The sequence below is a fragment of the Lampetra planeri genome, chromosome 36 (assembly GCF_965212315.1).
Source record: "Lampetra planeri chromosome 36, kcLamPlan1.2.h2, whole genome shotgun sequence".
Classification (NCBI taxonomy): Eukaryota; Metazoa; Chordata; class Hyperoartia; order Petromyzontiformes; family Petromyzontidae; genus Lampetra; species Lampetra planeri.
In genome coordinates this window covers 8,460,735-8,471,531 of record NC_136142.1, presented here as the reverse complement: position 1 = coordinate 8,471,531, position 10,797 = coordinate 8,460,735, and the positions used below count along the sequence as shown (strand labels likewise).

Genomic DNA, 10,797 nt, shown 5'->3' with positions numbered 1-10,797 from the left:
TACAACCAGACTCGTTTTAATAATAAGTGATATGATAACACATATATTTTAACCAATAATACTGCATATACAACTCCACTTCACAGCTAAGAAACATGGGTACTGTATTATTACTGTTATTAATATTATATTTTCATATAAAACCTTTATTTTAAGTTTGCAACGACAAAAAAAAATGCAAACTCCCCTAACTATTGTTGAACTAATATTGCATCTCAAGCGCCGAGTTACACCGCTGTGCTGTACGCCATCAACAGCGGATCTCCAGAGAGATCGAACTGCCGCCGCCCATGGGAATGTGGAATTTCCACCGCCGGTGCAGGGGCCACGCAATTATTTCCCTCTGTAGCAATGACACTGGTCAACAAAAAAAAAACATGTTTTTCTGGCCTGGACTTTTGCAGCTGTTCTAGACTAATTTCAGGGTGCTGATTCCAAATCTGATCTCAGATTTGCTCTATCACATCTCATTTTTATGCTATCGGCATACCCCATTTTCATTGATTTTACCCGAAATTAACTCTGTCACTTATGATTGCAAGTTGTTGCGAGTCAGTGACTGCTTTAGTGTTAAAATATGGTGCTGTATTTTTAGGATAGTGTGTTTATAATATCATTTTATGTAGATATCCACATTTATTTATATTTTTCTTCTGCAGTTTTTATTGAAAATGCAATATTTGAGATCTCAAAAACCTGATGTTATAGACAAAAACTGCCAGATTTGGAATCAGCACCCCAAGATTACCATAAAACCGTTGGAATACCTTATGCCAGAAAAAGTGTGTTGACCAGTGTTATTATCTTGTGTATGTGCAGCAGTACGTTCGGGGGTTCAATGCCCATGTGGGGGTATTCCTGTTGCTGCTGCTGTTGCTGTTGGCCACAACGAGAGAGAGAGAGAGGGCTTCAGCAGAGAGAGAGAGTTCGTGTCGTGTCCGTTGTTGTTCCTCCTCCCACTCCCACTCGTGATCCATTGAAGAAGTGCAGACCAGAGTGGGTTTAAGGTGCCGGTCCGTAGCCTTTGGTTGCATTTCCACAATGGCACGACTCTGGCTTGTCTTGAATGTATCTCTATATGTCTCTATATGTCTCTATGTGTCTCTATGGGTCACTATGTAACTCTATGGGTCTCTATGTGTCTCTATGTGTCTCTATGTATCTCTATGTGTCTCTATGTATCTCTATGTGTCTCTATGTATCTCTATGTGTCTCTATGGGTCTCTATGGGTCACTATGTGTCTCTATGTGTCTCTATGGGTCTCTATGTGTCTCTATGTATCTCTATGGGTCTCTATGTGTCTCTATGTGTCTCTATGTATATCTATGGGATGATGATTGCTTGTGTTGCAGTCGAAACGTCGTGAGAATTTTTATTTTTATATTTATTATATTTCCCTACTACGTGACTTTACCGAAATAACCAAGAATATGAATCCCTGCAGTCACAAAAGCTTTAAATCGGAATTTGTGAGTGTGTACATCTGCGCGTCTATATGAGTCTCTGTGTAGCTCTATGTGTCTCTACGGGTCTCTATGTGTCTCTACGGGGTTTCCCATATGGTTCCAGAGTGGTTGCATGGCCAAAATCGCACTCCTCTTAATTAATATCTCTTAATTAATATCTCTTAATTAATATCTCTCAATTAATACCTCTTAATTAATATCTCTTAATTAATATCTCTTAATTAATATCTCTCAATTAATATCTCTTAATTAATACCTCTTAATTAATATCTCTTAATTAATATCTCTTAATTAATATCTCTTAATTAATATATCTACCTGTTTAGGTCGAGGTACACCGATTGTTCTCTTGTAGCCCCGCCCACCCCCCCCACGTTCCATTGATTGGCTACCACATTCAGATAAGCCCCTCCCCCCTTAACTTGTATTTAAGAGCTCGTCTCTTGGAATCCCTGCCTCACTTGAGACAGTAAATTTAGCTGTGACGGTCCCACCTGATGACGGAGACTTGTGTTGCCTCCGAAACGTCGTGATTTATTATTTTATTTCTATTATTTTTTCAATTATATTATTTATTATTTTTTACCTACGTGACTTTACCGAAAACCCTAAGAGTATAAAATATAAGTCTATATGGGTATCTATGTATGTATGTGTGTTGAACTTCTTTCGCACCCTACGTAACCAACCGTGCTAATTGGAGGTGCGTATTGTAAAAAAAGTCTAATGTATGTCATCATATATTATTTAAAAACAAACGCGGGCGTGTATCTTATGCATCTCTAGAAGTCTCTGTGTATCTCTGTGGGTCTCTATGAGTTTACTACACAGTACAGAGTTAGGGTTCTATGTCCACAGTCGCACTCCTACTACTGTGGACTTGTCTTTAATGCATCTGTATGGGTGTCTATGTACGGTACCAATGTGGGTGTCTATGTATCCCCATACGTCTCTACGTATCTCTATACGTCTCTGTGTATCTCTATAAGTCTTGATGTATCTCTACATGTCTCTATGTATCTCTATGCGTCTCTGTGTATCTCTACATGTCTCTATGTATCTCTATGCGTCTCTGTGTATCTCTACATGTCTCTATGTATCTCTATAAGTCTCTATCTATCTTTCTAAGTCTCTGTGTGTCTCTATAAGTCTCTGTGTATCTCTATAAGTCTTGATGTATCTCTACATGTCTCTATGTATCTCTATGCGTCTCTGTGTATCTCTACATGTCTATATGTATCTCTATAAGTCTCTATCTATCTTTCTAAGTCTCTGTGTGTCTCTATAAGTCTCTGTGTATCTCTATAAGTCTTGATGTATCTCTACATGTCTCTATGCATCTCTATGGGTGTCTCTGTATCTCTGTGTGTCTCTGTGGGTTTACCACGCGGCCCAGAGTTAGGGTCACGTGCCCACAGTCTCACTCCCGTGGGGCTTTGCGTCTTTCATTTCCTAACGTCCCGTCGACGTTCTGACGCGCGCGGGCTGCGATCGCAAGTAAAGTTCAACTGCTGCTGCTACTGCTGCTACTGTTGCTATTGCTGCTGCTGCTACTACTGTTATTACTGCTGCTGCGTTGGCAGTGGTGCACAAAGACGAAACGTCAACAACAACAACAAAAACAACAACACTCAACACATCCGGCAATACAAAAAATCACAAGTGGCCTAAAAGAAGAAAACACAATTCAGAGCATATACGTCAAAGCATATATGAATAGGTAATAGGCAACGTTTCGGGCAATGAACCTTCTTCGGGAAATTGGCCATGTGCTATGAAGGGCCATCGTCTGAAACGTCGACTATTACATTTTATAGGTTCGCCCTCATCCATTATGAGACCTCCTTTGCCAGTAGCAAGATATTGGTCCACACCCGAGACAGCTTTTCTTAGAGCCCAGATGACGCCAAAAGGCGCCTTTTGGCGTCATCTGGTCCAACACCATGTGAGACTAGGCTCTAAGAAAAGCTGTCTCGGGCGTGGACCAATCAATTTCAAGGACAGTGCATACATTATCAGAGTTGTCTTTTTGTTTGCATTTTGACCGCAAGTGTTGTGGTTAATGCAAACATGATCCCTTGTATCAAGGTGTCAGTTTTGTTGCCAGATAAAAGGGTAAAACATATTACTACTTCCCCCTAATCCCTTTTAAGGCCACGAATATGTCACCAGCAGGGGGCATCAGAGTACAGCACAGTTCGTGCGCAGTGCGATAAACAAACAATGATCATCGATCCAGAGGTGGCGGGTGACTAGGTTCGACTCCGTCTCCCGGCGCTGCTATCAATATAAATATAAAGACCTTAATCTGTGTGTATGTACTATATATGCACGTCTCAAAAAACCCTCGGTGGTACTTCGCAACAAGATTGAAAGCTGAAATTTGGTACATTGGTAACTTTTAGGACACAAAATCCGAGATTTGCCATTTGAAGGCTACCCAGTCTCGATTTTAAGCGCCCCATAAACCGAAGAGTACGGATTCCTGCAGTCACGAAAGCTTGAAATCAAGATTGCCCATTAAACATGTTTGTTCAAGTGGTGTCGTTCAGAAACCGTTGAAGATATGAGTGCGTTTTTTTACTTTGATAGTGCGTTAAGCAGAAAATAACATTAAAACGGCAACCATTGTTCTCTCTTTCATTATTTTTGAGATATTTAGGATTCAAGCGGTTTTTAACGAACAAAAAAATTCTGAATTTTATGATGTTCAAATATGAATAAGTCGAAAACGGTAAAATATAGAAGATATTCCCCTCATAGACTATTACATTAATCAATGGCTGTGTTGGGTGGTGGCGGATTTAACGACACATTTATATTTACGATATCCAACCCAAAAACCTCTATTATGGATAACTGGTCGCGAAATCTGACGTGTGAAACTCACCACTCCCCGAACGGTTGGGTCAACACCTTCCCCCCCTCCCCTCTCTCTCTGATTGGTTGATGTATCAATCACTTTGTCATTTTCCGATTGGTTGAGTGAACTCCATGCCCACGTGTTGTGGTGGTGGTTGTGGTGGTGGTCGTGGCTGTGGACAATCCCCCCATTCTTCACCAAACCCGCATTGACCAGCAATGGTGAAGTATGGCCAAACAGCGAGTGCTGGAAACCACAAATTGTGTGAATCGTAACTTTGATCCTCACCCGGGCAGTATCGATAGTTCCAGTTCAATGCTCAATGTGATTGAGGCACGACTGCTGCGTGTTGCCTCGGTGCACTCTGGGACTGTTCTTGCCGCTGTTTTGCTGCTTTTTAAATCCTTTATATTAAGTTCACTTGCGGGCTTGCTTGCGCGCTTACGACCGTGCAAATCTTTCGGTCGTTTTTTAACCCACTTCCCGTGATCCAATCGAGCTGAAAATTTTGCACACAGACTCGTTGTGCGTGACAATTTATTTTCGTGTATAACCAAAATGTTATACTTTTTTGGAAAAAATAAATTATATTTAATTACCAAGTGCGTAATGGTGGCAGGCAATCATCTGACCCATAGGTGGCAGCCATCTCAAGCCAGAGGACGAGAGGACTCTAGCCGCCACGCATATAAAGGATTTATAGTGAAAAACTTTGTTTTTACGGGTTAATTTTTCCCAGGCTCGGTAATTGGTGTGCCGATGCAACTTGAACTCATCCAGGGGGCTCCACTACGTACGATCGAGTTAGCTTCCAGAAGTCTCTGTTCGTAACACGTTGTACAGCGTGTACACTAAACGCATGGGAATGGCTTTAGAAGCTGTATGATCTCCGGTAGATGTAGATGTCAGTTGTTCTTCGTGTTTTGTAGATGTAGATGCCGCTGGTTCTTCAAGTTGTGAAGATGTAGATGCCACTAGTTCTTCACGTTCTGCAGATGTAGATGCCACTGGTTCTTCACGTTCTGTAGATGTAGATGCCACTGGTTCTTCACGTTCTGCAGATGTAGATGCCACTGGTTCTTCTCGTTCTGCAAATGTAGATGCCACTGGTTCTTCACGTTCTGCAGATGTAGATGCCACTGGTTCTTCCTGAACTGCAGATGACGATGCCACTGGTTCTTCTCGTCCTGCAGATGTAGATGCCACTGGTTCTTTATGTTCTACAGATATATATGTCACTGGTTCTTCACCTTCTGCAGATGTAGATGCCACTGGTTCTTCACGTTCTGTAGATGTAGATGCCACCGATTCTTCACGTTCTGCAGATGTAGATGCCACTGGTTCTTCCTGAACTGCAGATGAAGATGCCACTGGTTCTTCTCGTCCTGCAGATGTAGATGCCACTGGTTCTTTATGTTCTACAGATATATATGCCACTGGTTCTTCACGTTCTGCAGATGTAGATGCCACTGGTTCTTCACGTTCTGTAGATGTAGATGCCACTGATTCTTCACGTTCTGTAGATGTAGATGCCACTGGTTCTTCACGTTCTGCAGATGTAGATGCCACTGGTTCTTCACGTTCTGTAGATGTAGATGCCACTGATTCTTCACGTTCTGCAGATGTAGATGCCACTGGTTCTTCCTGTTCTGCAGATGTAGATGCCACTGGTTCTTCCTGTTCTGCAGATGTAGATGCCACTGGTTCTTCCTGTTCTGCAGATGTAGATGCCACTGGTTCTTCCTGTTCTGCAGATGTAGATGCCACTGGTTCTTCACGTTCTGCAGATGTAGATGCCACCACCGCCATCTATTACGCGGCGGTTGAACTGGGACATACGGGGACAGGTTTGTTCGTATCTCTTAAAGTTCGAAAGTCGAATGTTCCTAAGTAGGGTAGTCGCTGTATATTATATGTATTTTACGTGTTTATTTTTAGTGATTTTCTTACCTTTTCCAATACTTTGCATGGACTGTTTGTTGCCGTTGCAACTTTCTGACACCAGTGCTGCGTAAAGAGCTTCACGGCTCAGCGGATTCCTCCAGGGATAAAAAAAAAAATTCTGAGGTTTCTGTTCGGATCTCGTCCTCGGGACGGGGAACTCTTCCCATCGGCACGTCCGCATCACGTGCTCAAGGTGAACTTTGTCATTCCGCTAAAGGGTTTAGTAGCGGCCACGGTCGGCCACCGTGCACGCACAGCTACTGAAGGTTGGTTTTTACGAACGCGTCTCTTCACGATATGTGCATACCTGTCTGTGTACGTGCCTGGAAATTATAGCAATGTGTATGCATGTATACACAATATGGGGTCAAAGACGCCCCCTTGCCCTGTATAGCTTTAGCATACTCTCTTCTTGGTTCTTTTGGTAAAGTCACGTAGAATGGAAATAATAAAATATTAAAAATAAAACATAATAAAATAATTCTCACGACGTTTCGGCCACAACGCAAGCAGCCGTCCTCAGGTGAAGAACAGGTCTGTCGAGAAGACAGAGTCTGAAGCTTTAAATCGAAATTTAGCATACTATTCGGGCAAGTGCTGTTAGCAACCACCTGCTAATCCTGCTAATCCTATACAATGCACGGGCATAATATGACTTTGAACCCCCCCCCCACCTCCTACGCATTTCACAAGTAGTGACTAATCCAATATCTGCATTTCCCATAAATATGCTAAATTCCTCTTGATATGCAAATTCATTTGTCAAGGCCACCCTTCCCCCCTCTAACCCAGCTTAAGTATACGCTGCCAAGCCTGGTGGTGTTTCATTCAGACGCTGTCTTCCCGACAGACCTGTTCTTCACCTGAGGACGGCTGCTTGCGTTGTGGCCGAAACGTCGTGAGAATTTTCTCCTATCATGTTTAATTTTTTATTATTTTATTATTTCCCTTCTACGTGACTTTACCGAAAGAACCACGGAGATAACGAGCACCTGTTCAAGGCGAGGGGGTTGTGAGGCCACCACCACGCCGTCATGAGCTGCAGAGCCGGAGAGCCGAGTTCGACTCCCCGGCACGACTAACGCCAGTGGCGATTCGCATCTCAAATCGGTCCAGGGTCTCCTCCCCAAGTAGACTCAGCCTCAAATGAGTAGCTGGTGCGGTGTGTAAACAACAGGGGAGACAAAGGCGGCCGGGCGTGGTGCTGGCCACACAACTCCCTCGTGTGCCGTGCCGGCCTTCATAGGTGCTCGCTAACAGCACTTGCCCCCAACAGTCTGTCACAGGCTATACGGGGTATCTTTGTCTTTGCGTGTGATATACTGTTTATATATATGTGTGTCTATGTTTACGTGTTGACACGTGTGTATTGACGTGCACTTATATGGGACCGGTCACACCACCTCCTCGTGTACCGTCCCGGCCTTCACAGGTGCTGCTCACTAACAGCACTTGCCCAGACAGTCTGTCACAGGCTATACGGGGTATCTTTGTCTTTGTGCGAGTCGGAGAGACTTGGTACTCGGACTGCAGCTTGCACGTCTCGTGCGTGCGCGTGTGTCTATATGTGTGTGCGTGCATGTGTGCATGTGTGTAAGTGACAAGGGGGATCTTTGTGTGAGTGAGTGAGAGTGTGTGAGTGAGTGTGTGAGTGTGTGTGTGTGTATTAGTGAGTGAGTTAGTGAGTGTGTGAGTGTGTGCGTGTGTGTGTGTATTAGTGAGTGAATGCGTGTGTGTACAAGTGAGTGTAAGTGTTCAGGCTATGCGGGGGATTTTTGTCTTTGTGAGTGAGTGTGTGAGTGAGTGCGTGAGCGAGTGAGTGTGACTGAGTGTGTGAGTGAGTGCGTGAGCGAGTGAGTGCGTGAGCGAGTGAGTGTGTGAGTGAGTGAGTGTGTGAGCGAGTGAGTCTGACTGAGTGTGTGAATGAGTGTGTGCGTCTGAGTATGTGTGAGTGTGTGAGTGTGACTGAGTGTGTGCGTCTGAGTATGTGTGAGTGAGTGAGTCTGACTGAGTGTGTGAGTGAGTGTGTGAGTGAGTGACTGAGTTTGTGAGCTAGTAAGTGAGTGTGTGAGTGTGTGAGTGAGTGAGTGCGTGTGTGAGCGAGTGTGTGAGCGAGTGTGTGAGTGAGTGAGTGTGAGCGAGTAAGTGAGTGTGTGAGTGTGTGAGTGAGTGCGTGTGTGAATGTGTGAGTGAGTGAGTGTGTGAGTGAGCGAGCGAGTGAGTGAGTGTGTGAGTGTGTGACTGAGTGAATGTGTGAGTGTGTGAGTGAGTGCGTGAGCGAGTGAGTGTGTGAGCGAGTGAGTGTGTGAGTGAGTGAATGTGTGAGTGTGTGAGTGAGTGCGTGAGCGAGTGAGTGTGTGAGCGAGTGAGTGTGTGAGTGAGTGAGTGTGTGTGTGAGCGAGTGAGTCTGACTGAGTGTGTGAGTGAGTGTGTGCGTCTGAGTATGTGTGAGCGAGTGAGTCTGACTGAGTGTGTGAGTGAGTGCGTGTGTGAGCGAGTGTGTGAGTGAGTGTGTGAGTGAGTGAGTGTGAGCGAGTAAGTGAGTGTGTGAGTGTGTGAGTGAGTGAGTGTGTGACTGAGCGAGCGAGTGAGTGTGTGACTGAGCGAGCGAGCGAGTGAGCCCGCTAGACTTGAGACTCAGACTGCAGGCCGTGGGCCTCCTCCTTGTCGTGGGGCCGCGTGCCGGCGGCGGCGGTGGCGGCGGCGTCGCCCCCGAAGGCGGCGGCGATCTCCTCGAAGCTGCGGCCCTTCGTCTCGGGCACCTTGAAGTAGGTGAAGAGGCAGAAGAGGGCGAGCAGCACCACGAAGATCACGAACACGTAAGGGCCCGTGAGGTCCTGGGGGACACACCAACAACATCATCATCATCAGCATCACCAACGTAGTCATCAGCACCACGAAGATCACGAACACGTAGGGACCCGTGAGGTCCTGGGGGACACACCAACATCATCATCATCAGCATCACCAACGTAGTCATCAGCACCACGAAGATCACGAACACGTAGGGGTCCGTGAGGTCCTGGGGGACACACCAACAACATCATCAGCATCATCAGCAGCATCACCAACAACGTCATCAGCATCACCAACAACGTCATCAGCATCATCATCAGCAGTATCACCAACAACGTCATCAGCATCACCAACATCGTCATCAGCATCACCAACAACGTCATCAGCATCACCAACGTAGTCATCATCATCATCAGCAGTATCACCAACAACATCATCAGCATCACTAACGTAGTCGTCGTCGTCATCATCATCATCAGTATCACCATCATCGTCATCAGCATCACCAATGTAGTCGTCGTCGTCATCATCATCATCAGTATCACCAACAACATCATCAGCATCACCAACGTAGTCGTAGTCGTCGTCGTCATCATCATCATCAGCAGTATCACTAACGTAGTCGTCATCATCATCAGCAGTATCACCAACAACATCATCAGCATCACTAACGTAGTCGTCGTCGTCATCATCATCATCAGTATCACCATCATCGTCATCAGCATCACCAATGTAGTCGTCGTCGTCATCATCATCATCAGTATCACCAACAACATCATCAGCATCACCAACGTAGTCGTAGTCGTCGTCGTCATCATCATCATCAGCAGTATCACTAACGTAGTCGTCATCATCATCAGCATCATCACCAACATCATCTTCAGGTGTCGCTGCGAGGTGCGAGCGTTGCGCTTCTCAGCGCCGCCAACAACACCACCTACGCGTCAAACGATGATGACGACAATGATAACAACGGTGATGATGACGACAGAGATGACGACAATGACAGCAAGCGAGAGGAAATCCCCGCAGCGGCTCACCTCACAACGATGACGACAACAACGATGACGACGACGATGACGACAACGATGACGATGGCAATGACTCCGACGACGACAGCAAGTGAATGAGCGAGCAGAAATCCCCATGGCCGCACACTTTGATGTACTGGAAGCTCATGCTGACGAGGAAGTTGGTCGTCCAATTGACGCGGTCGGCATTGGCGATGATGACGACAACGATGACGACAACAATGACGACAACGATGACGACAACAATGGCGATAACAATGGCGACGACAATGACAATGATAATGATGATGACAACGATGACGACGACGATGACGACGGTGATGACAATGATGACAACGATGGCGATGATGACGACGATGAAGATGATGACAACGATGACGACGATGACGACGATTGTGACAACAATGATGACAACAATAACGATGGCGACGATGACAATATTGACTCCGACGACGACAGCGAGCAAGTGAACGAGCGAAAATCCACGCGGCGGCCACCTCGGCCGTCCAGTTGACGCAGCTGGCGACGACGACGGTGATGATGACGACCATGACGACGGTGATGATGACGACGACGGCGATGATGACAATGATAACGATGACAACGATGAAGATGATGAAAACGATGACCACAGTGACGACGATTACGACAATAATGGCAACGATAACGAATGCGATGATGATGACAACGATGACG

General features: G+C 45.5%; 1 protein-coding gene across 2 annotated transcripts in view; it reads right to left on the bottom strand.

The window, feature by feature from the left end:
- The window catches only part of LOC144730758 (solute carrier family 2, facilitated glucose transporter member 1-like), a 103,592-nt gene continuing 92,795 nt past the window's right edge, over nt 1–10,797 (bottom strand). For both annotated transcript variants that reach the window (XM_078611496.1, XM_078611497.1), the window contains exon 11: nt 1–9,111. In XM_078611496.1, coding sequence (XP_078467622.1) covers nt 8,899–9,111 — 213 coding nt within the window. In that variant the 3' untranslated portion in view covers nt 1–8,898. The remainder of the gene's footprint in view (nt 9,112–10,797) is intronic.